Source organism: Trichophyton rubrum (assembly GCF_000151425.1).
Source record: "Trichophyton rubrum CBS 118892 genomic scaffold supercont2.1, whole genome shotgun sequence".
Classification (NCBI taxonomy): domain Eukaryota; kingdom Fungi; phylum Ascomycota; class Eurotiomycetes; order Onygenales; family Arthrodermataceae; genus Trichophyton; species Trichophyton rubrum.
This window is the reverse complement of record NW_003456428.1, coordinates 2,383,110-2,410,450: the sequence shown is the minus strand read 5'-3', so window position 1 is coordinate 2,410,450 and position 27,341 is coordinate 2,383,110. Positions and strand designations below refer to the sequence as shown.

The window sequence follows — 27,341 nt, the reverse complement described above, 5'->3', positions numbered from 1 at the left end:
AATGTGTTCATTAGGAGAATTGATGGCCTCGAAGTGGACAACATGGGGAAATTTCATAGGGCGAGATCTGCCATATCTTTCTGTCTATTCGTACTCCCGTTTTCCGATAGAGATCAAGTAATCCTTTGGCGTTTTCCCTGTTATCTTCCGTATTAGTTTCCGTGTTCACCAAATACTGTGGGTGGGAGAAGAGATATATTTACAAGGCCCACGAGATGTATGCAAATCAGCGCGCTGGCCGTACCAGAACATATAATCAGTTGTCGGCCCAATACAAAACCGTTCATCTTGTGACACCATGACCGGATCTGTGTCACTCATATATAAGTCAAGCTGCAAATCCGGTGGTAGATCACTTTTGTAATATATGCTCCCGAAATTGCCAAAAGGAATATCAAACAGCTTCTTCTCAATGTCAACAAGGCTCGTCACAAGATAATGACGTTCGTGCTTCGATAAATCAAACCATCTGGTCTCCAATGGAATGCCAGACGCTTTTTCCATAATAATATACTCCACACCAACAGGATTGTTTGCATCAGCAGACCAGCCAAATATACGAGGCATAGGCATACCCTTTGACCGTAGAAGGTCTGTTGTAGCAACTTCGCTTGCAGTGGTATACTTTTTCGGCACGGTAATACTGTAGGGGATTTTGGCAATGGCCTGAAATCCATCCTCCGAAGTAAGGAGGAATATCCGATTAAATCCTCCTTCAGCAAGCTTTTGGAGGGAAGTAATTTTGCCATGTCCAACATCTTTTTCAGCAGCGTCTTTCAGGGCGACAACATTGAAGGAAACGCGTCGCTCTTCAAGGCGGCATCTTTCATTGTATAGGAACCGGCCTGATGTGTATGTAAACAGCTCATCATTCTCATTCGGCCCAGCCCCTTTTGTGAAGTCAGTCCCACGATGTTTAAGAAAGACCAGAGGCTATGAAAATACCAACCAACCCATCGTGCGCAAATCTTGTAGGAAGATCGAGCTGATGTTAGGTTTGAAGGGCCTTCTCATAAATTTAGAAAGTGAAAGGGTCAAAGGTCCTCTCTGCATTGTCACCACTTTCCAGTCTGGCCGAGCCCAGGTCCATAGTTATTCTTCGAGCTTTCAAAAAGCATCCAGAAGTGAGGCACAAAATTCTCAGTTGTTATTATAATTGGATAACAAACCAGGGAGCGCGCTATAGCGAAAAAGGAATATTCGCTACTTTCCATTGGATTAATGATTAACCATTAATCAGGTATTTCTATTGGCTAAGAATATTTATTCCATTTGTTCCTGCCCATTCAGCTTTATCCATTGAAATTAATGGTTGTTTACGTTTGTTTACGTAAGGTGGCGGAAGCGGATCAATATTTTTAATAGGGTGAGAGGGTGAAATAAGAACTTAGGTAGTGGGCCTCAACTTTATTTTACTGCTGCTAACGAGCATCCTGTTTGCCAACTGAGTTTTTAGGGCTTATTAGTTAGGGCTCAATCCTTGCCACACAAATATTATGAGCTCCACATCAACGAACTTCTCTGTCAATTCTTCTCTTCCACGCCAATCACAATTTCCAGCAGCCGCCTGCCCTGTTCTTCTTGTGGCCGAATCATGATGCTATCTCGCTTGCTTCCTGCTTTCTTGCTAAGGCCCCTTGGTTTATCGTCTCCTATTCGCCGTACGCTACGGTCCCCCACTCCCTGTAAGTCCTTTTTAACCGCCGATGACCTCCCACGAGCCAGCCGCCGATTCCTCGCGACGAAACTTCCCCCCGCTGTCTCCGGCGATGTGCATACCTCCCCCACCCCGCGCCTAGTCGCTGAAGGCGACTTTCTATTGAGCTCCTCGCAGGTAGAAGACCTGTTTGCTGGACGATTCCCCACTGACTGTGATCGCGATGTGCTCGTCTTTAAAGGTTTATCTCAGCGTGATTGGCAAAGAATCGTCCAAGGTTTTAGGCGCTCCCTCAGTGGCAGGTACGCATGCAGCAAAATAGTTACGTTCTTTCAATTCCCACTAATTCTCTTTCATAGAGAAGGAAAACCTTCGGGTTATCTTGTTTATGGGGGCTTTCACACTACTTCTATACTCCGTGCTCCACCATCAAATATCCACGATGCCTTGATTTGGAACATCGTTGACCTTGTACTCAATACACTAAAGCAAGCAACCCGGGACGACGAGAAATATTCGTTCCAAGTGATGATGAACACAAGCGCCAGCTCAAGGGACAAAACTGCTTCAATGAAGATCCCTGACATTAGGATTGCAAGGCGAGAGCGTGCCCCCCGTCGTGGAAAGATCCCGCGGGACGAAATAGTATTCGTGGCAGAAATTGGTTTCACAGAAGGCTCGTCAGATCTCGAAAAATCAATTAAACAGTGGTTTAACGTCATGCCCGAGGTCAAAGTTGCGTTTCTTGTGAAATTGGATGAACGGCCCCGGTTCAACTCCAAACGCGCCTTCAGCCATCTCCCTGACTATGTGATCAAAAACCCTTCCATATACGCCAACGCCAATACAGCAGCCTCTATTAATAATGAAGGAATGGCAGAAATACATGGAGTCAGTTTTGTGGGCAACATAACTGCTTACCTTGAGATCTGGACGAGAAGTTCTGACGGCAATGCGGAGCTAAGTGGCGAAAGGATTGTAAGTACATTCAACATGCTACAGCTTCATAGACCGGTACGTCTTGCTTACAGATTACCATAGAAATTTTATGACTCATCCCAGCTCCTTAGCCCACCAAGGATAGAGCTAGATATGACTGCTTTCGGTTTCTCCTCAGATCAACGACAGCATGACAAGTTGATACTAGATTGGAAAGGATGGGACGAGGCACTCCAAGCACAGACCGGAGAGCTAGCCTGCAAACGTTTTTTTTCTATAATTCATAAATTCTGTATGACGGAGACGGAAGGTTCGGAGACAGAAAGTTCACGATAGCGAAAAGGATTATAGGGCTCTTGGTTACGGTGTTGGCGGGTTGGTCTCTTATTCTCTTTTGTGATACCCAGTATGGTTTCTCTTGATGTTAAACGATTCAGCAATAATAACTATGAAATATACTTTTTTACACCAACGAAATAGGAATACCATGATTTCTAATTCATTTAACCCAGTATATGTATTGAGTTCCACCTCAATTATCGAAATTAAAACCCACATTCATGTTGCCAGCTATATTCTAGTAACTAGTTAACTAGGTGCTCGTTACTGTTCTGCAGTCCGAATATACCGGGGATACTTCATCGACCACCCCGTACACCATAGTGCTTATATCTGTCAACCAGAATATGTCCACGTAGAACGCCGCATTTAGCTAATTATTTGTATTGATAAACTATAAGTGGTATGAACGAGCGGTTTGCAGTTAACGATAAATATTACTTTTACTTATACAGGTGACTTGTATAGAGCACAGGATAAAAGGCGACTACCTAATTTACAGCGATGATGAGGTGAATGCGGTCTGAATTAGAGACATATTTTATATCTGGGACAAGTACGGCTAGCTAACTAGCAACTTAAGTAAGAAAAGCTTGACTGATTGAATTGACATTAGAACAAGACAAGCAGACAAATTTGGATATCGACAGAATACATAAACATGAACATAAGACAAGAATGGCCAACCGAGCAAAACATAGGAAATGGGGTAGCGAACGATTTGAAGTGGGTAAATTACGAATGCCGGAGGGAGAGAGACATTATATTCATATCTGCCGATTCAACCGGTGAAAAAGAGTGGTTGGGTAGGGGAGACCTAGACAAACTTCTCCTTGAGCCTATACAAGAAGCCGCTGATACGGTTCTTTTTCTTCCTGTCCATATCATCAGCTGCAGCTTCGGCATCTTCCTGGGCTGAAGTGTCTGCGTCTGCACCTGCTGTGACGGTGGCAGTGGTTCGAGGCTCAATTGGCTTTTGTTCTTGGGCCTTCTGTTCTGGAGCGCCCGAGGTAGCGGGAACTTCAGTTGTAACAGGGCCGGTGGTGGCTTCCGGGGTCTCCTTGGGCGCCTCGGGGACTTGGGAGGCGGTAGTTCCTTTGGTGACGGGCCCGTCATTCCCAGAGCTTTCACAGACAGCGCCTCCGGCTGGGACCTCTGGTGTATGAGATTTGGGTGAGACGTCTCCGGTGTCAGTTACGGTTCCTGGCTGGAGAGAATCTTGCTTCGAAGTTGGTTCGGTGGTGGAGGTGGTGGTAGTAGCGGGTGCTTGAGCAGCTGGAGCAGTGGAGGAGGTGGTGGTTGTGGTGGTAGAAGTTGGTGCTGGAGCAGTGGAAGTGGCGGCGGCTGAGGTGGTGGGAGCGGGCTGACCGCTGCCCGTGGCCGGCGAGACTTCCTTAAGAAGCTCCTTTTCGAGGTCTTTCTTCTCCTGGACCATCTCAGGAAGGCAAGCGGCCTCTGGGTCAACGTGAGCCTTGCTCATAGACTCCTTGACACGCTCAGGAACCTGCTTGGCGGGGACTTCAGGGTCATACTGCTGGCCACCGACAGCAGGAGCAGTCTTGGAAGAGCCAGCTGGCTTTTCCAGGGGCACACCACCAGCTAGGCCGGCGGTGGTGGCCTGGGGAGCGGCAGAGGAGATAGAAGGGTTTTCGTTAGGGCCGACAGACTTGGACTTGGGCTCATCAACAGGGAGGGCCGAGAAAGTGTTCTTCTTGTCGTGCTGCTTAGCTGCCATAGCAGCCATGGCAGGGTCACTAGCATCCTTGTCATAGCTTTGCTTATCAGTAGTAACTTTGGAGTCAATGGTGTTGCAGGTGGCGTCGCCTGACTTTGATAGCTGTTCACCTGGAGAAGTCTTGACGGGGTTTCCAACGGTTCCGGTGGCAGGTAAGGGGCTAACGGAGTATTGTTGCTGGTCGTCGCTGGTGTTAGCCTGCTTCTTGTTATTCCCTCCTGTCTTCTTGTTATTGCCTCCTGCTGCTGCCGCGGCCATAGCAGCCATAGCAGGGTCACTGGCATCCTTTTCGTAGCCTTTCTTGTCGGTAGTTACGTTTGAGTCGACAGTGTTGCAAGTGATGGTGCTTTGCTCAGGCAGCTTCTCACCCGGAGCAACCTTGACAGGGTTTCCAACGGTTCCGGTAGCAGGCAAGGGGCTAACAGAGAATTGTTGCTGGCCATTACCGTTCTCGCCCTGTTTCTTCTTCCCGTTTCCTCCAGTGGCAGCAGCAGCAGCAGCCATGGCAGCCATAGCTGGACCGCTGGCTCCCTTATCGTAGCTCTGCTTGTCGGTGGTGGCGCTGCTGCCTTGGCCCTTGGGGGTGCCATTTTTGGCCGAACCTGACTGTTTCTCGCCCAAGGAGACCATGGTGGGGTTTCCAACGGTTCCGGTAGCAGCCATAGGGCTCGCAGAGTATTTTTGCTGGTCATCTTTGCCGCAGAATTTCTGGTCATCCTTGCCGGAGAATCTCTGCTGGTCATCTTTGCCGCAGAATTTCTGGTCATCCTTGCCGGAGAATCTCTGCTGGTCATCTTTGCTGGAGAATTTCTGCTGGTTATCTCTGCCAGAGTATTTTTGTTGGTCATCTCTGCCAGAGTATTTTTGCTGGTCATCTCTGCCAGAGTATTTTTGCTGGTCATCCCTGCCAGAGGATCTCTGCTGGTCACCCTTACCAGAGACTTTCTGCTGGCTGTCTTTACCGCAGTCACCCTGCTTCTTGGTCTTATCATTTCCTCCTGTTGCAGCAGCAGCAGCAGCCATGGCCGCCATAGCTGGGTCACTAGCCCCCCTCTCGTAGCTTTCCTTATCGAGAGTTACATTGCTGCCTAGACCCGTGGAGGAGATGTTCTTGGCCGAATCAGGTACCTTCTCGCCCGGAGCAAGCTTGACAGGGTTTCCAAGGGTGCCGGTGGCGGGCAGGGGGTTAGCAGAGTAACTTTCATCCTTGATGGGACTCTCTGGGTAAGTCCCCGGTGGCTTCTCAAAGGGCACTTGTCCGGCTAGCTGGGCAGTAGAGGAGCATGGAGCCGCAGAGGAGATGGTAGCCTGCTGGAAATTAGGCTCCCTGGTCTCCTTGGGGACAGCACCAGCCAGAGCTGCAGTGGTTGACTCGGGTGAGACCCCCGATATTGTCGTTGTTATGGGAGCCGAGCGGTTGTTATTGTTATTGTTGTTGTTGTTGTTGTTGTTGTTCTTTTTGTTGTTGCCGTTTGCCATGTTTGCGGAAGAAGTTGGCGAGATGTGCCTTGGAAGTAAAACGCTGTTGATGTTGTTGTGTTCGTCTGTCTCTTCTTGCAGCGCAGCAGGGTCAGTACGCCAGTGTCCGTCAACGATGAACTTGCAGAGCAGAGCGTCAGTATAATGTTTATATGAAGAAGTGAGGAAAAGAGTGAAAAGGACAGTGGGATGTGAGAAGTTCGTCGAGCTGGTGGGGGTGTTTATGTTTTATGTTGTGATTAAGGAGGGAAAATGGTCGTCCGGCGCTAGTTGCGTGAGTGGTGGTTATGACGTAGGGGCGAAAAGTCGACCTTTCAGGTACATCCGCCCGCCCGCCAAAACATCAGGCAGCACAGGTACTGGGAGGTAACCGCGTACCCAGCCACCAAGAAGAGGGACCAGGAGGGACCAGGAGGGACCAAAACGAGTAAAAAGAAGCTAGAGGAAAAGAGTGGAAGAGGCAGAGATGAGAGACAGGAGAGAGAATAATAGAGTGGGAAATAAGGAGGCCACGCACCTTGTAGAGGATCCTCTCGTCGGTCTCAGGGAGGAGGACTTCCTTTTCAAAGCCGGCGTCCGTCCTTTCGAGCCTGATGCTCCTCGCCCAGTCGTCAAAGCTGCCGGTGACGATGACTTCCTGCGCCTGTCGGGGCCTGAGCAGAAGAAGCTATTAGCTAGTGCTTTTTATTTTAAGGGTGAAGGGGACAGGGAGCTATCAGGTTGAACAGGAGGGGCAGAATCGATAGATCGAAGATGCCCAAAGGTCAACAACAAACAATAATAATAGTAATAATAATAATAATGGGACGATGTTTTTTTCTTCTTCCTGGGCTGCCCTTCTTTGCTTCTTTCTGGCGTCTTCATTTCCCTTCGTCTGGTAGGAACCATGGTACCTTGAGAGCGAGGTGGAGGTTGCATTCCGGACTTACCATCTGAAGGTGTAGAATCCCATCTTCTGGTCGATATCAATTGGCACGTCGCAGCTGTAAGCGAGCAGGCCTCCGGAGAATGAGAGTCAGACAGGAAGACGACGCTGGGATGGTGAAGCAGACGGACTGGAAGCTGAGGTGAAGCAGAGCAACAGAAGAACAGAGAAATGGCTGGTGAAGAAGAAGCAAGCAAGCAAGCAAGCGCTATCGGACGCTGTTTATTGGATGGAAGTCGGCGGCGACAGCGACTCGCAGACAGAGACGCTGCAGGTATAACTGCAAAGGAGAGAAGCTGTCAGTATAGTCAATTAGCAGCTCTGCAACCGCACTCTGTAACTATAGCACGAGGCAGAGGCAGACGGCCGCGAGACGGAGACCCGAGCTTCGTCCACCCAGAGCTGCCTCGTCCGATGGAAGCGAGAGATCTCACGTGTGGCGATACCTGCAAGGCCCGTAGCGCTACCTCAGCCTCTGCGGCAGCCCCTGCGGGCGTCGGAGTATTCGCTACCGGCGCCAAAGTCACCGGCGAAGCCTCGACTTCCCGGGTAGCTTTTCTGGTGACGTTCTAGAAGAAGAAGAGAAGCGGCAGAGAACGAGCGACGGCGACCCTTGGTTCTTGCGCCTGTGTCTGTCTTTTGCTGTCTTTCGGGCTCGTCTCGACGTCATCGCCTGCCTCTCGCCTACATCTAGCGGCTTCAGACCCTCCATCTTCTGCCTCTCCTGCTCATCCTCTGCCGCTTGCACCGTCTCTGCCGTCCTGATCACTGCGAAATAAACTGCGATAACTGCCTGGTTTCACTGTCCAAGTTTCTTCTGCTGCATCGTGCGCTAGCTCGTCTTCATCCCGCCCAACCCCACGCCAGACCGCAGGCTGCCTCCATCCTCCCCCAGACACCAGGCCAGACAGCACGCCGGATCCAGAGACGCCAGCATACAGCATACAGACTCCAGCAGACACACAGAGAGAGAGAGAGAGAGAGATGGGATAGATAGGGTAGGAGAAGGGGGAGAGGGGGTGGCCACGCGTTACCGTCTTCGCTCTGGTTTCCCTGGCTGTGGCGGGTTTTCCAGTCGACATCTGCCTGAGTTAGTTTTAACTAGTTAGCAAGCCACAAAAGAGACATCGCCATCAGAAGAAGCATCGCCGTCATCACCAGCCATCAAGGACAACAAGGAAAGCGTGCTCGAGCATCGGCATCAGCACCAGCACCAGGCCCGGCACCGACTCGACTGCCGGAGACAACAGACCGACACGCAGAAAGACAAGTCGAGACGAGACCGATGTCTCAATCGCACTTCGTCTCCAACCCGTTCAGTGCCAACGGTGGCGCCAGCAGTGTCAACCGCATCGACGAGGAGGAAGAGAACGTCACCTCGCCCACAGACCCTGTCAGGCCAGATGCCGGCAGCAGAGAGGTCCCCAGAAGCACATACAGCACCAGTGGCCACGCCAATACCACCAATACCAGCAGCTCGGCATTGTCCGCTAGCAACATGTTCGGGGCCAGTCCCTTTGGCAACGCTGCCGGCCAGCACCAGGAAGCATCCAGCGGATTCCCAAACAACTACTCCCTCGGCCGCCGCACCTCAGTCTCCGCCGAGTCCCTGAACCCAACGACTTCGGGAACAGACAGCTGGACCCCTCCTCACCACCCCAAGAGTCCCGCCCAGCTGTCCCGTCTGCAGGCCGCGGTCTCATCCAACTTCCTCTTCTCCCACCTGGACGACGACCAGTTCAAGACCGTGCTGGACGCCCTGGTCGAGAAGCCCGTGCCGGCCAAGGACATCAAGGTCATCACCCAGGGAGACGCAGGCGACTTCTTCTACATTGTCGAATCGGGCCATTTTGACATCCACATCCACCCTTCCGGCACCGCTCAGCCAGGTGGTCTTGCCGGTCTAGGCGCAAAAGTCGCCTCTATCGGGCCGGGAGGTGCATTCGGCGAGCTGGCTCTGATGTACAACGCCCCGCGTGCAGCTACAGTCATCTCAACCGAACCGTCTACCCTCTGGGCCCTGGACCGGATCACCTTTAGACGCATTCTAATGGACAGTGCCTTCCAGCGTCGACGCATGTACGAGGCCTTCCTGGAAGAAGTGCCATTGCTGTCGTCTCTCAAGCCATATGAGCGCTCCAAGATAGCCGATGCGCTGGACACCGTCAAGCATCCCGGTGGAGCCACCATCATCGCCGAGGGTGAGCCAGGGGAGTCATTCTATCTGCTCGAGTCTGGCGAGGCGGTGGCGTACAAGGCCGGCATCGAGGGTCCAGTCAAAGAGTACAAGCGCGGTGACTACTTTGGTGAGTTGGCGTTGCTGGATGATAAGCCTAGACAGGCCACCGTGGTCTCCAAGACGGAGGTTAAGGTTGCGAAGCTCGGCAGGGATGGCTTCAAGCGTCTGCTTGGGCCTGTGGAGGAGATCATGCGGAGAGAAGACTATGGCACAGCCAGTGCCACGGACTCAGAGGCCGGTAAAGAGCAAAAGGGCACCTAGTAGTTAACGTACGTGGTGTTTTTTTAACTCCTAACATATCCCATCACCTTCTAGTTCACCTGGAATGCTTTTAGTATACTCGTCTTCTCATCATGTGGTGGTTTTGTGTCTTGTCTTGCTGGCATTTAAAAGATGCTTCTTCTTCTTCTTCTTCTTCTTCTTCTTCTTCTCTTTGGATGAATTAATGTTAAATGCTAGTACAAAGTCTCGTTTCGTCATTCGCTCTTAAAAGATAAAGGTGGTGGGCTAAGTTAACCAATTAGAATCACGGAAAAGACGGTTCTCTGATTATATAAGACGGTTCTTCAGGAACGAAGCTGTGTCATTGGCTGATAACACGATATTTCCTTACTAAGTACTGCCCTTGCCATCTTTTGATAGGTCGGGCGGTCGTCACTGTCATATGGTGAATTATTGAATTTAGGTTGTGTTTGAAGATGGCCGCTTCTTTCAATATGATCTATGGTAGCATTCTAATTGTAGTTACTGAAATCTGAAGATAAAACTTATAGAACAACGTTACCCGCTCGTTACTAGGCTGGATTATAGGAAGAAGAACAGAAAATGGTAGACCTGTTATAAAATTTTATTCAAATAAATCATTCTTTTGAACAGAATATGAAGCTAAGAAGATATCTGCTAAGAACCCGTATTAGTGGCATACCAATGGCTCAAAACTATCATCAAATGGTCAAGCAAGTCAGCTACCGCAAGACCAGAGAAGTTGGTAGATGAATCTATCACAGACCGACTCACTAATGAGGCTGATATACCAATTAAAATTATAGCAATTCCCCAATGTACATATACCAGTAGATGACTCCATACTCATATCAACGCATGATGGAGTATATAACGGTTAAGTAAGTATATAGTCACCGTCTAACTACAAGATCACTGCGAATAACCCATTTCTCCCCTCCTGTCACTTCCCGTCCTTCGTGCAACAGACACTCATCTCCATGCCGGTGCAGCAGCGCCATACCAGTCTCCATTCCCACAACGACTGGCTCAGGCTGGCACTGTGCTTTACCTTTCTTACTTCCTAGTCCCAGCTCAGGGTAGAAAGCCGTCTCACCGCCTGAGCAGGTACTCAGGTATATCAGCAGCGTCCAGCTTGTCCGTCCCTTGACCGGTGGCGTTCCATGCATTACCTGCACCGACTCATCATCTACATATAACCACCAGTCAATGGACTTTATCCATACACAATGAAAAGAGTCAATAGAAAAACTTACAATGCTGTCTAAAGAACTGGCCCTTGGTATACCGATATATGCGAATGTTCGGATTCAAACCCAACACCTCCCCGTCCCAGTCTACTTTCTCACCGTCATCCTCACTCTCGCTTTGGCTGGCACTGCTACAAATCAACTCCTTCAACCCCGTGCCTGACCACAGGAGCTCGGCAAAGGAAGCGTCGTCCACTTGAAACCGGTCGTTGACGCGCAGTGCCTCGTTCTTCTTTGGCCGGCCGGGAGTAGTGATCAGAGGTAGATTGGCCAGGAAGGAGATGTATGTCTTGCACAGCGCAGAGGAGAAGAGGTTGCGTATGATGTAGATCTGAGAGGGCAGGATGGGGGTTAAGCAGAGGTCGGACGTTGGCGGCAAAGGACGTAACGCCGGCCAGTTAGGGGTCTTTTGCGCAGGGGTCTCTTCCCTTGACCTGGCTGCCACTTTAGACGTCAATTTGGCCGTCTCTTTGGCTGGTTTTTTGGGCATCTTGTCTCGCTTCTCTTGTTCTCTTCTTCTTCTCTGCTTCTTCCCTTGGGGTATCGCTTAAACTAAGTAGAAGCCTCGTATTGATATGGCAGCTGCTGGCCAGCCACTCACAGCCACGGCGGGCTTGCTTCCTGCCTTTGCGTCCTCTTCTACACGTCCCTTAACCTCGTCTTCCTCCTCACATCCGTCAAATCCTCGATCATCCTACATAGAGAATAAGATGAAAAACAATATAAGAATAAAAGCCATAAAAGCAAAAAAGGAAGTCTGGATAAGGCCCGCGCTAACCCAAACAGGCAAAAGGCGGGCCCATGCAAATCCGCGCTCGGCATTTTTTTTTATCGTTAAGGAGTTGGCAGACTCGAGGCCATTGACCTTAAGACGACGACGACGACGACGACGACGACGACGGGCGCCCGCAGCATTCGACGCAGCAACGACCAGCACGCACGCACACGACGAGGCCGAGCAAGCCAGAGGGATGCGCTCTCGACGGTGATGACCATGTCTTCGTCCCAGGCCGTCGCGGCGTCGCTCATGGGGCCTCCGCCTCCCGACGCCGTGCCAGAGAGGTCTCGCTTTGACCGGCTCGATGACCGTCACCAGCAGCACCGCGAGCAATCCCAGCGCCAGAAGACGCCCACGCCCGCATCTACCGCCGCAGAGGAAGCCAGCGCTGCGACGCTGCCACCGGCGGCGAATACTAGTGAGAGTAAACTCTCGTCTGACGATGCTCCCGGTACGTTCGACTAGCAGCTTGAGTTCAGCGAAGTCCTTGGGCTCTGACGTTATTTCTTTACTGACCGTTCAACTCTACCGTGCAGACCGGCAGCGTTCCCCCCAGTCGGAATCCCAGAAGCAGGCCGCCGCATCTACTCTGCTAGCACAGCTTCTCTCCAGTCAGACCACCGCCGCTGCCGCTGCACCGAATACAGACACTTCAGTCACAGATATTACTGCTACTACTACTACGACAGCCACAGATAATAATAGTAATAATACTTCTCCCGACCATCCAGCTGCTGTGGCCAACAGTGACAGCAACGCCTGGTCGAACTCAAGTGAGCAGAAGCAGCCAGAACAGCACCAGAAGCTTGAAATTGCCGCGACACAACCAGCCAACGCCACCGATGCGAGCGCAGTGAACGACTTCCACGGACTGCCTAAGATGGGGGACCTATCTGCGGCCGATGCGCTACCAGCGATGGACTTGCAGACCGACCCGTCGATGCTCGGATCACTGGACAATGTCGACCTCAAGGTCTCAGATCTCAACGCTCACAACTTCTCGGATTTCACTGCCCTGGCGACCACGCCTGTAAATCCTCGAGATGCAATTGATCATAACGCACTGCTTACCAGCGGTGCCGCATACTATGATGACTCGCCGACCATGAACGGAGGTGGACCAACTCCACGCATTGTAGGATACCCGGATTTTTCCAATTCAACAGACGTCAAGGGCCGCGAGGGCTCTGAATCAGTTGCTGGATCGGAGCCCAGGATTCAGGCATTTGCGAAACTCGAGTTTGACGATGGTCATTTCTATGTTAATACCTATTCTTTCATCCTGGGACGTGATGTCCGAGCTGCTCGCGCCGCTTTTCAGAGAGAGTATCAGGCCAAACAGAACAACAAGGCCCATAGTTCTAGTGGACACAAGACCCGCACGCCCAGCAGAGTCAAAAGGGAAGGCAGTGCGTACATGGGAAGTGTCATCAGCGACAAGGGCGGAATCATGGGCTTTGACCCTGACATTCCCCAGAATGGCCCGCCACAGATGAGCTGGAAATCATCTAATTCTTCGGCCGATCAGGTTGCCAGGCCGTTACTGCATATATCTCAGGGAGAATCTCAGGCAAACTCTGAACCGCGGGAGATGACCGACTACAATGCTTTAGCTATGCAGTCGCTGCAGAGAGGTCACCATGAACCCAAGAGAGTCGATACTCTTTCATTACTTCCTTCGCCAGAGGCATGTCCGACCATCCCCATACACCCACCCATGCCTGCCCATGGTGGTTCTTCGCATAGGGCAATTTCAAGGAAACACGTCAAAATCGCATACAACTTCCATAAAAATGTCTTCGAGATGGAAGTCATTGGTCGCAACGGTGCTTTTATGGGTGCCGATTGGCTGGCCCCTGGCCAAGTCAGACCTCTTCATAGCGGGGATTTCATACAGATAGGTGGTGTCCGAGTCCGATTTCTGCTACCAGACGTGCCTATTGGAGACACCGGTGCAAATGCCGCGCCTTCTTCACCTCCGGAGATGGGCCAGGGCTTACCTGACCAACCTGAGAACGAAGAGCCTGAAGCATCTGTCGAACGACCTACTGTAGAGAAAGAATCGGAGCGAAGCGAGGCTGATGAACCGGTTAAGGCGAAAGGAAAGACCCAACAACAACAACGACCTGACCCCAAAGCAACTGTCGCAGAACCTGGTCAGGCTAAACGCCGCGGACCCGGCAGACCACCCAAGGACGGGATCATGTCCAAACGTGAAAGAGCAGAGATTGCACGCGAGCAGAAACTGGCCGCTAAACGTGAAGCTAATGGCGCGGCAGCTGCCACAGCTATTTCCCCTTCGCCAGCCGCTACAGTGGCCGGTAAGAAGCCTGCCAAAGCCGCCAAAGAACCTGCCTCTGCTTCTGCTACCGCTCCTGCCGCTGGTCCTTCTGCAATTAGCCCCGAGGACCCATCTACGATTCCTGTTAAGGTAGAGAAACGAAAGTATACCAAGAGGAAGAAGCCCGATTCTACCCCTGGCGAAACAGTAATGCAGTCCATCGAAGGAGGCGGCGCTGGTATAGCAGCCAACATGGAAATACAACAGCACACAGAACCCATTCGTCCTCCTGCACCAAAGAAACGAAAACCCTCCAAGTCACCATCTCCTGACTATCCGCCAGAGAGCTTCTACACCCCCAAGGAACTCGCCAAACCACCGTATAACTATGCCGTTCTCATCTTCGACGCATTATCAGAATCTCCTACTCCCATGACACTAAAACAGATATACCGTGCACTCAAGCTCAAATACCCCTATTTCCGCTTCAAGTGTGAGACCGAGGGCTGGACGTCAAGTGTACGACACAACCTCAATGGTAACACGCATTTGTTCATGCATGCGGAACGGGACGGCAAGGGATGGTCATGGAAATTAATACCCGGCGCCTCGGTGGACAAGGAGAAGAAACGTCGTCCGTCGCCCCCGCCAGTCCAAGACGTATCTAGCAACAGTCAGCAACGCTTCCTTCCACCAAACACACCTGGAGCCCCTTATAATGCTCCTCCAGGCCAATTCAACAACAACCGTCGCCAATTTCCCCCATACCAACAACCTCCGCCAAATGCCCAGTTCCCACCACACCAACAGCAGCAACAACAACAGGCTCCCTTACAAGCGCCGTCCGCTCCACAACCCTCCCAGCCTGTGGCCGCGGCTAAACCTCCTCCGCTACCGCCTCCGCCTCCGCCTCCAGCAGCTACAGCAGCCCCCCCAGCACATCCTCCCGCCCCTAGTCTACCTTCACAATTACTCAAGAGTCTTCCCCCAGCTCTTTCTGTCGTGAATCTTACTCCATATCGCTCTCCTTATATCCTTGCTTCTCCATCATTTGCTCCGCCACAGCAACGGCCAACTCATCAGCAGCCAATACAACCGCATCCACCACCCCCAACTCATCCGCCTATTCATCATCAACAGCACCAGCCTAGGCCGCCGCCGCCGCCGCAAATACAGCAACCACACCATCCTCAACCCCCTCCACAGCAACAGCAACCTCCTCCAAACCAGTATAGGTTTCACAACCAAATACTCCCCCCTAATCATGGCCAACCCCATCGTCCTCCACAACAGCCTCAGCCTCCACCACCACCGCCGCCACAGCATGCTCAGGCACCACCGCCTCCGCCGCTGCATAATACCCCTGTTACTTCAGCCCCAGCATCTCAGCCCAGTCATCTACCACCCACAACGGCTCCAGCTCCCACTCAGCCAAATGCCTCCGTGCCAGCTCCAGTCCCTACTCCTGCCCAGACCCCAGTACAGAAACCAGGCGGCATGGACCCCGCTTTTCTAGCTCGAGCCAACAAAGCAATTGACAATTTCGAAGCAGTTCTTATAGAGGACTATGAGGATAAAGATTACATCCGCAACGTCCTACGGAGTGCGCGCGATAGGGTTCTACATAATGCAAAGGAAAGCTCGTTCCCAGGCGGTGAAACGAAGGATGAAACTGTTATTATTGATGCCCTGAGAGGTATAATTGGTAGTCTCGGGCAAGATCATTGAATACTCACCGATAATGAACCTTGAAAGACCTTGGATTTTCATTGAGGGAGGAAGCTAATGGATTCTTTGGGTGTTTTATGGCTGAATCTAATATATTCCTTGAACTGTGTCTTTTCCTATACATCATTATCTGCTATACCAACCAACCCCACCTCTTATCTGTTTATACCCTGACCCATCCGCACGACTCTGTGCAAGATATACGAATGATGCGAAACGCTTTTCCTTGACTAAAAGAAATATCATATCATGTTTCCTCTGGGTGTTTTGATTCTTCCTCATTTTGGAGACCTTACGCTGACTCTTTTCTTCTTGGTCGGTCCGGTGGTTTATGCGCCGTTGAACCGTCTTGTTGCGTAGCACGGCGTGGTAATGGCATGGTGGCTTATCATTTGTGCATTCTAGATGTTTGTATTCGTTTTGCATTTTGATATCATGGGTATCCCGAGCTCGTGCGTTGCATTGCGAGGTGGGAGGTTGAGAAGAAAATGTTATGGTTCGTCATGTCATGGCGGTGTTGTCGCCAGTAACTCCCTATATATTCTAACATAGAACATTTCTTGAGCCTTACAATTGTGAAAAGAAGTAGGTGTTCGCTTTTTTGTTGGATAGTAAAATAGATATCAGAATTGCGGTTTGTTGGGATTGTCCTGGCAAGGCTAAACACAGTGTCGGCAGTGCGGTTTGATAAATTATGGAGCGTGCATGCAAAATGTTGAGGGCAGATATACACTAGTTATGCAGGTGAAAGAGAGAAAGCAGAAGAGCAACCCGGTTATGCAAGGGGTATACCGTCTGCTTATTCAGAAGAAAACACAGGAGACTTATAATAAGAAAGGGTACTGGAGAGAGGAAAATATAGTGAAAAAAATGCTATAAAACAAATATAAATAGTAAAGCTATTCCCTTCCTTCCAGACGCCAGTTCCCGTAAAAGGTAGGTAGTAGATGCTTACTTTCCTAGTTCCTTCGTGCTTCATTCCCATATATTACTTGAAGTTAATTGAACGCTCACATAGCCATCTCGGCTCTTAATTTCTCTAATTCGGCCTCTTCGTCATCTTCCTCCTTAGCCTTGGGCTTCTCTTTGACTAAAAAGTTGTTAGCAGGTGGTTAATCCGTTGAATGAAGGCATATTGTGACTTACTGGCTCCGTTTGCTACAGAAGGTAGCCTATCAATTCTGTCTCCAACTGGTACTGTTCCAGTTCCTATCATCTTGTTGTCAATCTGCTCCTGTTCCATGCCCTCCAGTTCATTTTCAAGGTCAGTCTCATCAATAGGTTCGCCGATAGGAGCGTTGGTAATGGCGTTGACAATCTCGTCGCTGAGAGCGTGTTGCTCTTGCAGTTCACCCCTGTCAAGTAAAGAGATGCCGTTAGAAATAATTATCCCGTGTAAAACCAAGCCATAAAGCGCGGTATATTGGTAAGAGTGATGAAATATGATGCGTACATTGTCTGATCAACGACTTCTATGTTGAGACCTTTGTGTATTTGTTCCATGGCAGCCTTAGCATTCTTCATTGCATTAAACGTCTCTTGATTGATATTTGCGGACTCGATGGAATATATGTGCTGTTCAAGCTGTAGGATCTGAGCACTCGTTTGCTCAAGCGATCGTTCGTGGAGCTTCTTTCGCCTCAAAGCAGTTTTGGCAGCTATAATTTCCCAACAGTCAGATATATAACTTGGAATGAGTTAAGAGATAATGGAGAAAGAGAGTAAGAATCCTGACCATTCTTATTCGTCGTTACATTCTTCCTTGCTATAGCATCTTGTTCATCCATCTGATTTTGCAAATGCCTTTCTCGCTTTTGCAGCATTTCAAGCTGCTCCCTAAGAGAGAGGATGGCATTTTTAGGGATATCTTTCTTCTTCTGTGCCGAAGCACCGCCAAAGAAGGACCACATTTTGCCCCGTGGATGTATGTGGATGCGTTAAACTTCGAGAAGGTCTGAATGTGATGAGGCGGGATATCAAAGATGCCTAGTCGTTAAGCACGGCACCAAAGATTCCAAACAACCAGCAACTTCAAAACTGCAGTATACGCTTCACTCCCCAATAGAGTATCCGTGAAATAAACGCCGATGTTGACTTAGCACCCAGGAGATGATGAGACAGAATGTAGGCGGCGTGTGCGGGGTGGACAGCTGTTAGGGGAGCGAAGAGGGGAGGAAGATGAGGCGATATATGGTCAAAATTCCAAAGGGCCAGCAAGAATAGCCGTAAGATGGGTGAAACAAACAAGCCTCCGACTGGTCTCAAGGGCGGTTTTGGTATTGTCGTTAGGCAGTGAGATTCTTCTTTATCGCTTTTCGGCGTCAACTTTTATGATATCCAACCAAGCACCGCCTGGCTCGATACAGGCATCACGTGATAAGTCACATGAATAATATCTTAGTCATTAAATTTATCGATAACGGTGTCCCGTTTATATTTTGGGTAACTTCAACATCAGAAAGAAGATGGATATGAACACCCCTGCAGAGTGAAGCAGATTACACTTGGGATGGACCAGGCTGTACCGGGTCCTGCTCCGACGAAACTGGTATTTCTCTCGCAGGTTCCAACGTATCCTGTGAATTTCAAGGTCCGATTCCTAGGATGGTATGTCGCTCTTGCTCTGGTTCTACTTCAGCACCAATGATATTAACATCACACGCGCAGTGTCTCGAAATACAACACTGCCACTGGTCGCCTGACACTCCATCATAACTATAATGTGCATGGGCTAGAATCTCAAGTTTCCCATGTAGAAGTTGACATTAATCTTCTACTCGAAGATACCGATCACACAAGCATTCAAATAGGCGCCTGGCTTAATATTTTTGGTTATATACGCGAGGAGAATTCTGATGACTATCGAAGAAAAGAGAGGGAAAGTACTTACAGAAACAGCGAGAAAGGCGACCGTATATCGACTGATCGACCCGTGTATGTCCAAGCAGTGACGATTCTACCGGCTGGACCCGTTCGAATCGGCGAATATGAAAGGATCCTACGAGACATGCAGCGAGTTGAACGAGTATATGATGATTGAATAGTCTAGAACTTGGCTGCGGAAGTAGCATAATGAGTCTTACATATTCCCATCCAGAACCATGGATATGCATATATTATTATGCTGTGGTAGCTAATAGCGTGGAACGTTCCCATTTACCCCCTTGAACGAGTTGATATCTACAGGCGAAGTTGACACAAGTACAAGAACACACAAAAAAAAAATCATAAGCAGGGATAGCATCTGGCAGAAAAAATACGGTAGATTATAGGGTATCAAGTAACGATGGAACGAAACATGCTTGGCAAATGTCATACATTATCATTCTGATCTGGCGATCGTACATTCTCCCCATAAGATGCATGGATTTCTGGGTCAAAGACCTAGTGTCAACAGGGAAAATAAATAAAGAGAGGAACATTCGAGGGAAACATCACTGATTGATAACCCTCAGGGTCTGTCGTGGATTTAACATGACGCCTAGGAAAGTTGGTTCCTGTCCAGCCAGCAGGTCCTCCACGCTACTACTGGTAGACGGTCTTCCGGGCTGGCCTAAATGATCAAAATTCCCACCACTGCTGCTTCTGGTGTGGTTGTGTCGCTGGTTGTCTCCGCCTATCCATGACATGCGTGCTGTAGTTACCGTTAAATTACCCGTTGAGCCGGTTGTCCCTAATCCACTGCTACTCATATGGTCCGAGTATCGTGGTGGAAATGACGATATTTTATCTCCGTAACTCCCAATTGAAGAACGTTGCGTGGCTGCAAGATGGCTCTTATAGATTGCTAGACGCCGGCGGTACAACCAGGTGACGAAGCCAAGATATATGGCCAGAACACCAAGACATCCAGCAATGACGCCCGCGACTATTGCTGCGATGTTGGGGCCGTCTCTGCTGCCGCCTGGTGAGCCTGCATGCTGGCCGGTGGCAGTTGGAAGGACAGTGTATGTAACAGGCTGGCCGGTGGCTAAGGGTCCATCCGTTGGTGCCACAGCAGGGACCGTTTGGGTTGCCTTTCCAGTATCATCGCCTCCTATCACAGATTGGACGACTTTCGGGACCCGGTATCCGTAGCTACCTCCAAGACCACTACTATCTCTAGTCTGTGAGGCCTGTTGATTCAAATCATTTCCGCCTTCGAGCGCAGTATATTGGGTTTTCCACGTCAATTCCGACGCATCAAATACGTATATACCTGGGCTATCACAGCTCAGGTCTTGTCCCACGTAGCCTCCCGTCACCACAATTTGGGAGTTCCAGATGTTGCATGTATGTCCAGCTCTGGCTGGAGGGACAGACTGTCCATCCGTCTTAGCTTCTATCCATGTGAAACTTGGGATCGATAAAATCCACATATCATTATACTGAATCTGTTCTCCATAGGGTATCAGGTTTTGTCCACCAAAAAGGTAAACCTGTGTACTGCTTCCATCGGCCGCGGACGCAGCGACGGCGCATGGGTTTACCCTGATCTTCGGGGTCTTCCCACTAGTAGCTTGCTTATACCATTTTGAGCTTGCGATGTCAAACACATCAATAACGTTCATCTGAGTCTAGGCGAATAGGTTAGCTATCTAGCTGCATCACCGCATATGGAAAGGGCAAAAGAGAGAGAGAGAGAGATTATTGGGTCACCTACGAAAGTAGCATTTGTACCACCAGCAAGACCAAGAATGATGCCTTCCTTACCAAAACCAGGTATATATACCAATACTCCATCAGCTCGTTCGGTAAACCCTGCAGAGTCCTGTAGTCCTCCTTCAGTGATGTTTCGCCAGACACCGTCTGGCCCAGCGCGCTTATCATCTGTGTTTATTTTGACTCCGTTGTTGGTGTATCCCGGAAAGGTATATTCAATCATCGACTTGAGATACACTCTAGGGATCGACTGTGACCAGCCCTTGGTGGTATATCCGTCTAGATGACCTCCAAAATACCAGCCTCTGCCTAGATCCGGAACGTTTATACCGGCTCCCTCAGCGGATCGTTGCACCGGGATATTTGCTTCAGCGGAATTTTCTCCAGACGAAGTTTTTGGTGACTTGTGTTCTATCCAAGACGATGAAGGAATGTTATACTCCCATAGACTAAAATCAACGGGATCAGTTGCAGGGTTGTCCGAAAATTCTCCTCCGTATAGGAAGAGCGAACTAAAAGAGTTCCATAGGTATCCGTTCGAGACTGGAGGCGGGCCGTTATCTCCTCGAGGAAGTCCGGTCAGCTTTGGGGCCGAGATTCCCCAACTTGACTTTAGGTCCAGAGTGAGGAAGTTGTTATCTAGCAAGTTGGTTGAGTTAGTCTTGGGTATCTCGAAGCCGGGGAAAGGATGGATATTCATACTCCAAGTGTTATCCTTCTGGCTGGCATCAGTCGTCGATCGGCCGCCATATATGTAAAGGGTCCCATTGACAGTAGCTGTCTGCTGAGACCACCGCTTGCATATATCTGTAGGGCTATTGTCTCGCTGTGTTAGAGCCCTCGCGTGAGCATGTTGGCCTTGGTGCGGTAGTATAAATCCAACAAGCAGTACGAGCAGGAGGTACGTCATGGACGCAGACTTCGATGCAAAACGGCCGACCTCCATCGACACCGGCACCGACATCTTATTTTTTTTTTTTTTTTTACCAACAATTATCATAAACCAGCATGGCCAGAATGTAATAAAAGGGCAAAAAATTAGACCGTACCGGGCAGCAGGAGGGATTCCAGGGTGATTTTGAAGAGGTTTCTCGATGAAACACTCCCAACAAAGGAGCTTCTTCCCGTGAGATCCTTCAATATATAAAGTGAAAGAAACGAGGGACACGCAGAGAGAAATAGGAAAAATACAATGGGAAGAGAAGCGAGAGCGATGGACGGCAGAAGTCGTCGATGTCCCAGGCAAAAGAGAAAGCTGAATTGTTTTTTTTTTCTTCCCTTCAAGCTGTAGGCTGAGGGGGGAAGGGTGTCTCAGATCGACTTTGCCGGGCTGGCTGTGTCCAGAGTTACGCCGTGCTATTTACGGAGTGTTATGTATGTGCACACGAAGCAGCCGGGCATGCGTCAACCGCCACATGGTGGGACTGCAAGTCACTTGAACGGAGTATAAAAATCCGAAACCTCCCAGGTCGCAGCAGCTGCATACCTCTTTGGTCGTTGCTCGGTCTTCACTGTCTGTTTCGCTGGAGTGGGAGCGAGTGTTCGGTCTCGAATATCATGATGGTTTGGAGAGCAGTCTGCTGCGTCGAGGCACCAGCTGAATACAGAGGAAATGGAATCCATGAGAGACGATCAAGCAAAGCGTTCACCGATAACTAGTTAGTTACCCACCAGCACCCCTATCGGCAGCAAGGAGAAGAGAAGAGATCCAGCAGTCATGCAGGGAGTCGTTTTTGTATTTCTGGTTGGCTGGTTGGCTGGGTTGATCAATGCAGAAGCACTCCGGGTCATGTCACGGCAGCAGCAAGAAGGATGCATAAAGCGTCTCTTCGCAGCAGGCAAAGATTGAATACTGATCACTCATCTTGCTACCTTTGGCGCTCCTTTTCATGGTTGTATCGCCTTTACTCCGTACATAAATAACATGCTGGGAAATCCAGCTGCGATTAGGCGCCAAATATTCACCATCCCCCACACCGACTCAAAGTCATCCATCCGCTGATAAACATAGCTAAAAAGTCCAGCTCACTAGAAAGAAAGAAAAAAATGCCAGTGATCTTCATTATGGCTTTCTACTCCGTACAATAATCATTGTTATTATTACACTCCCTCGGGAGTTCCTTCATCACACCCGTTGCCACGCCTTGCCTCAGCCCTAACCCTATTATCCATCACACCCAGTTTCTCTATTGCCGGCCGTCCGGCTATGTGGCTAATGGTTACCTATAGTTGAGTCAGCAAAGTAGTCAAAGGCAGCTATAACACTCTCAGGGCTTCCTTATTCCAGCTATCCTAACGCCTCTATAGCTGGCTTTTATAGAGCGAAGCTTTTTATAGCAAACGGTTGCTGTGGGGGGCTGGAACGTGCGTGCGCCGTTGGAAGCTAAAACTGGCACAAGCGACGACAGGCGCGCTTTGGTAGCGAAGCAGTAGGTAGATTCTTATAAAGGGCTACGAGGCCGAATGACACGAAAACTGAGAGGCCTGTCTGGATGTTCCAGTACGGGGTATACATCACTGAAACCTTAGCCCTGGCTGGCCGTTGAGAAGAAGAAAAGACAAAGAGCTGCGATCATATAATGGCATGAAATAGAGTGTTCAAACGGCTAATCTCTATTACCGAATGTTGATGTTGTGTCGTGTATGTCCCTGGTTCTAGTTCCTAGCCTGCTTATACTAGTACAGTCCAAATATCTGACAGGGCCTGTTCATGGTGGACAGGCTGATTGATGGCTAACGTCGGCTCGATAACTGTAGTCTCGCCTGTACACTTGGCCTGACTCGGCCTTCCTGAGAGGTTCAGGCAGGCATTATCAGAGAATACCCCTAACGAACGGGACTGACACAACTTCTGCGTTCGCCAAAACCCAGCACCTTGTACGCCAGGTTTTGAGGGGGCTTCTCGTACGGTGTGGCCGTACCCGAGCATTGCCCTTATGTTGTAGCTCGATAAGCACACACCACTCATTCTACGACTGTGCTTGCTGCCGCCTCATGTCTAGAATGTCCCTCCTAAGTTTCTCGGCTGCAATCTCAACATTCAAAGTTCCGCTCACTCCCCGTCTCCATGTATCTTCCAGAGCCGCTAGTTCTCCCCTGACGCTCTCTTGCCTTAGCTTCCTCTCTCGATTAATTGCCTCTGTGGCCTCAGTGGTATCGTGCAGCTCCTTTTCAGTGCGTCGCAGGATCTCCTCTAGCTGCATGTTGCCAATCAACCACGCGTTCTTGCCATGGGCTTCTAGCAAAGCTAGGTTCTCCTTTCTGGTGGACAGATGAAGATGTGCGGCGTATGCGCGTCGCAGAGTCTGTTTCCAGTCGTCTATAACGGTGGCAGGGTTGGCATTCGGGTCTGTGGAGGAAGGAGGTATCTCTGGAGCTTCATATCGAGACAGATCAACTCCACCGGAGATGGGTTCGTTTCTCGCTTTTCTCTCAAGCTCCTGCTCGATCAAAGGCGAAAACTTGGTCGGCGGGAGCTTTGGCAGAGATGGATGGAGAGTCGACCGGTAGTCTGCAGGGAGCTCGGCGTCAATGAGCCTGCTGAGCTCTGCACGCACCTGAGGCGTCACGTCCTCGTCGATGTCTAGAAACCGGGTGAGTCCCCTCTGCTTTCCTGTCTGCCGTGCGCAGTTCCAGTGTACTACTTACATGGAAGCGAATCATGCGTCTCATTGATCAACGACATCCTGTCTTTTCGTCCCTTTTCCCTTCCCTTCTATCGTCCGCTTCTCCTTCTCATCGCTGTCTTCAACTTTTCCGCTTACGGATGTCTTGGCACGGCCGCATTTGGTCACATGACAATGGGCTAACTCTCAGTTTGAGGACGATTACCTAAGTTCCACTATTCCGAACTCGTATTTCTGTTGATCGTAGTCACGTGAATTTCTATGTCTACCTTACCTAAGCGTATTAACTTTAAAAGCTGGGCCTCGCTTTCACGTGTTCCCGTCGGTCCGACCTCGAGTGAAACTAAACTCTGCTTCGACCTCAACCTTCTCTCTCCGCCGTCATACTGAGAAACCAACTTTTGTGCGCAGGACGATCCATGCATAACAGGACGTGCAGCGAACTTGGCAGGCATCTGGATATCACCAGGTGTGCTGACCGACACGACAAGCATCGGAGCTCGCTGTCGAGCTGGGACAGTCACGCCGGCCGTACATGAGCAACTGCTGCTTAGATTGAAGCTAAATAACTACACTGCGGGGACTCCAGAGTCAATATCTCGTTCTTCCATCTCCAGTTCGGCCACGGAGTTCGTCAACAGTAAACGAAAACGGCAGTCTTGACCCACACCTTTATGTTGATTAAGATCGGCCCCCGCAAACCTTTCACAAGCAGAGTTGAAAAAAAAGGGTCGGAAAAAGAAACTTTGCAACTGGAGAACCAACTTGGCCCCACCCATATAAAGGGGACCTGAATCGTGGAGTCAAACAACTTTTGTTGCTGTCTCCAGGCCCTGGCGTTTTAAGCGATAGTCAAACGTGCTTTTTGCCTGGTGGCAAAAAAAGCTGGCGCTCCTCGAAACATAGGGGAACTGCTTTTAAATCCCCCCCTATTTCTCTCTCTTCCTTGTCTCGAAATTTGGTCTTCCAGGACAACATACGGAATCCAACCATGCCACCACGTACGGGCACTGTGGTCGGTATATTTGGCGTCCTTTTGGGCGTCATCTTAGCGGTCCAGCTCGCTTTCAACTTCCATGGAACCAGCCGGGCCAATCAATTCAGTCGTTCTCTGCCTCTTCAGTCAACCCGCGCTGATAAGTCAGCCACGGAGGATGACATCTTCAACGTCGGTATTGGAAAGGCCGACGTTACCGGGTATAGTGAATTCATTATTTCTTGGGCGCATCTCTCCTGGCATAATCTAATTATCTCCCTAGGCCGGTTGTAGAGATCGTGTTTATGGGATTTGCTGATTCCGAGCAGAAGGGAACTGGTCTTCGCCAGCGTCTTTACTCTCGTGCTTTTATCATCGAGAACCCCAACAAGCCAGATGATACCTTTATTTACCTCGTTACCGATCTCGCTGCTGGCGATACAGCTGTGAGAGATGGTGTTCTCAAGGGGCTTGCTGCCATGGGACCAGAGTACTCTCGATACGGATCTCACAATCTCGCCCTGTCTGGAACCCACTCCCATTCTGGACCAGGTGCCTGGCTCAACTATCTACTACCCCAGATTCCCAGCGCTGGATTTGACAAGGCCGCCTATAAAGCTGTTGTCGATGGTATACTTCTCTCAATCAAGAGAGCTCATGAGACCAGGACCCCAACCCGGCTGAGCTTCGATACCAAAGACCTTGTCGATGGCAACATCAACCGAAGCCCATACTCTTACTTGGCTAACCCTGAGGAGGAGAGAAAGCGATATCAGTATGATACCGACAAAACCCTCAGTCTTATACGATTTGACCGTGCATCGGATGATAAGACCACTGGTATCTTGACCTTCTACTCTGTTCATGGAACTTCTCTCTTCGCGAACAACACACTTGTCTCTGGCGACAACAAAGGTGTCGCCGCCTACCTTTTCGAAAGAGCTGCCAAGGGTGATGACCGATTTGCCGATGGATTCATTGCGGGATTCTCCCAATCTTCTGTTGGAGACACGTCTCCCAACACTTTAGGACCCTTCTGTGAAGATACTGGCTTGGATTGCAAATTTGTATGATCGATCATCTTGCATATACTATCAACACTCTTACTTTGATAGCTAACTCTCTTATAGGAAGACAGTACCTGCGGAGGCAGCACCGCCAAGTGTCACGGACGTGGTCCCTTCTTCCGTGAACTCGATCAGGGAACCAAGAGTTGCTTCGAAATAGGACGTCGTCAATACAACACCGCTAAGGCAATTTACGAGAACATGGACACTTCTGCAAAGAGAATCAGAGATAACTCTGCCGTCAAGGCTTTCCATGTCTACCAAAACTTTGACGGATATACTTTCCCATCACCATTTAACCCTCGAAAGACTTTGACTACTTGCTCAGCAGCTTTGGGCCACTCTTTCGCTGGAGGTACTACTGACGGACCAGGAAGGTTTGACTTTACCCAAAATGGCACTGATTCGCCCAGCACGAAGAACCCCATTTGGCGCATTGCAAGAGATGTCATACACCCCCCCTCCAAGGAACAAGTTGCCTGCCAGAAGCCCAAGAAAATCCTCCTTGATATTGGTGATCTCACGTTCCCCTATGCCTGGGCCGCCAACATCATTGACATCCAAGTCCTGCGTGCTGGGCCCTTGTTCATCATTGTTGCCACCCCCGAAGTTAGCACCATGTCTGGACGTCGTTGGAAGCAGGCTATTGCAAACAAAGCAAAGGAGATCCTGGGCGTGAGCAACCCACTCGTCGTTCTAGGGGCACCATCAAACACTTATGCCCACTATGTCACAACAGAAGAAGAGTATGGCATCCAGCGTTACGAAGGCGGCTCTACACTCCATGGTCCGAATACCCTTGCTGCTCATGTCAACCTTACCCTTACCTACCTCCCATTCCTTTCTGCAAGCTCCAATAATCACCCTGACCCAGGCCCATACCCACCAATCAACACCGATAAGTCCCTCAGTTTCATTACCGGTGTGGTCCATGACAACCCCCCAATTGGCAAGAAGTTCGGCGATGTTCTCAGCGGTCCGGACATGGGCAAGACCTTCCGTCCTGGCGACACCGTCAAGACTACTTTCGTTGGCGCCAACCCCCGCAACAACTTCAGACTGGAGGAAACCTATACTGCTGTAGAACGCCAGGTCCCTAACACCAACAGATGGGAAGTCGTCCGAGATGATTTTGACTGGACCTTAGTATACCGCTGGGAGCGCAAGCGTCCAATCATTGGAACCAGCGAGGTTACCCTTGAATGGACTATCGAAGACGACTACTACTCTATTGATAACAAGAAGAAGCTGGAGAGTGGGACTTACCGCCTCCACTACTACGGTGACTCGAAGGCTCCTGTTACGGGGCAGATCACTGCCTTCGAAGGCATTGGACCCGCCTTCAAGGTTGAGGCCTAGTACCATGGCCTATGCCTACAATTAATATATTCATATTCGGATATTCCTTATTTACTTTTTATTCTATTTTTCGGTGAAT

At 49.9% G+C, this 27,341-nt stretch overlaps 10 protein-coding genes across 10 annotated transcripts; 5 read left to right on the top strand and 5 right to left on the bottom strand.

Annotated features, from left to right (window-relative positions):
* Nucleotides 1-1,594: 1,594 nt before the first annotated feature.
* TERG_00909 (uncharacterized protein) lies at nt 1,595-2,928 on the top strand (the record flags this gene model as incomplete). The annotated part of the gene is made up of 2 exons (XM_047747673.1): nt 1,595-1,959; nt 2,017-2,928. The coding sequence occupies 2 exons, from the start codon at nt 1,595-1,597 to the stop codon at nt 2,696-2,698; spliced, it is 1,047 nt and encodes a 348-aa protein (XP_047603636.1). The 3' UTR covers nt 2,699-2,928.
* Nucleotides 2,929-2,978: 50 nt separating this feature from the next.
* On the bottom strand, nt 2,979-7,101 carry TERG_00908 (uncharacterized protein; the record flags this gene model as incomplete). The annotated part of the gene is made up of 3 exons (XM_047747672.1): nt 2,979-6,269; nt 6,667-6,802; nt 7,079-7,101. 3 exons carry the CDS (start codon nt 7,099-7,101, stop codon nt 3,753-3,755), a joined length of 2,676 nt encoding a protein of 891 aa, XP_047603635.1. The 3' UTR covers nt 2,979-3,752.
* Nucleotides 7,102-8,137: 1,036 nt separating this feature from the next.
* On the top strand, nt 8,138-10,002 carry TERG_00906 (cAMP-dependent protein kinase regulatory subunit). The gene is made up of 2 exons (XM_003238872.2): nt 8,138-9,582; nt 9,838-10,002. The coding sequence occupies exon 1, from the start codon at nt 8,360-8,362 to the stop codon at nt 9,572-9,574; it is 1,215 nt and encodes a 404-aa protein (XP_003238920.1). The 5' UTR covers nt 8,138-8,359; the 3' UTR covers nt 9,575-9,582; nt 9,838-10,002.
* On the bottom strand, nt 9,746-11,401 carry TERG_00905 (uncharacterized protein). The gene is made up of 2 exons (XM_003238871.2): nt 10,813-11,401; nt 9,746-10,745 (listed from the first exon to the last, which is right to left on the bottom strand). The coding sequence occupies exons 1-2, from the start codon at nt 11,294-11,296 to the stop codon at nt 10,450-10,452; spliced, it is 780 nt and encodes a 259-aa protein (XP_003238919.1). The 5' UTR covers nt 11,297-11,401; the 3' UTR covers nt 9,746-10,449.
* A 399-nt stretch (nt 11,402-11,800) lies between these two features.
* Nucleotides 11,801-15,593, top strand: TERG_00904 (uncharacterized protein; the record flags this gene model as incomplete). Its single annotated transcript, XM_003238870.1, has 2 exons — nt 11,801-12,035; nt 12,121-15,593. The coding sequence occupies 2 exons, from the start codon at nt 11,801-11,803 to the stop codon at nt 15,591-15,593; spliced, it is 3,708 nt and encodes a 1,235-aa protein (XP_003238918.1).
* Nucleotides 15,594-16,603: 1,010 nt separating this feature from the next.
* Nucleotides 16,604-17,503, bottom strand: TERG_00903 (uncharacterized protein; the record flags this gene model as incomplete). Its single annotated transcript, XM_003238869.1, has 4 exons — nt 16,604-16,683; nt 16,740-16,948; nt 17,047-17,251; nt 17,329-17,503. The coding sequence occupies 4 exons, from the start codon at nt 17,501-17,503 to the stop codon at nt 16,604-16,606; spliced, it is 669 nt and encodes a 222-aa protein (XP_003238917.1).
* A 599-nt stretch (nt 17,504-18,102) lies between these two features.
* On the top strand, nt 18,103-18,633 carry TERG_00902 (uncharacterized protein; the record flags this gene model as incomplete). The annotated part of the gene is made up of 2 exons (XM_003238868.1): nt 18,103-18,200; nt 18,261-18,633. The coding sequence occupies 2 exons, from the start codon at nt 18,103-18,105 to the stop codon at nt 18,631-18,633; spliced, it is 471 nt and encodes a 156-aa protein (XP_003238916.1).
* Nucleotides 18,634-19,027: 394 nt separating this feature from the next.
* Nucleotides 19,028-20,143, bottom strand: TERG_00901 (uncharacterized protein; the record flags this gene model as incomplete). The annotated part of the gene is made up of 1 exon (XM_003238867.2): nt 19,028-20,143. The coding sequence occupies one exon, from the start codon at nt 20,141-20,143 to the stop codon at nt 19,028-19,030; it is 1,116 nt and encodes a 371-aa protein (XP_003238915.2).
* A 2,504-nt stretch (nt 20,144-22,647) lies between these two features.
* Nucleotides 22,648-24,180, bottom strand: TERG_00900 (uncharacterized protein). Its single transcript, XM_003238866.2, has 2 exons — nt 23,883-24,180; nt 22,648-23,817 (listed from the first exon to the last, which is right to left on the bottom strand). The coding sequence occupies exons 1-2, from the start codon at nt 23,917-23,919 to the stop codon at nt 23,204-23,206; spliced, it is 651 nt and encodes a 216-aa protein (XP_003238914.1). The 5' UTR covers nt 23,920-24,180; the 3' UTR covers nt 22,648-23,203.
* Nucleotides 24,181-24,666: 486 nt separating this feature from the next.
* Nucleotides 24,667-27,335, top strand: TERG_00899 (uncharacterized protein). Its single transcript, XM_003238865.2, has 3 exons — nt 24,667-25,057; nt 25,120-25,903; nt 25,967-27,335. The coding sequence occupies exons 1-3, from the start codon at nt 24,852-24,854 to the stop codon at nt 27,260-27,262; spliced, it is 2,286 nt and encodes a 761-aa protein (XP_003238913.1). The 5' UTR covers nt 24,667-24,851; the 3' UTR covers nt 27,263-27,335.
* Nucleotides 27,336-27,341: the final 6 nt, after the last annotated feature.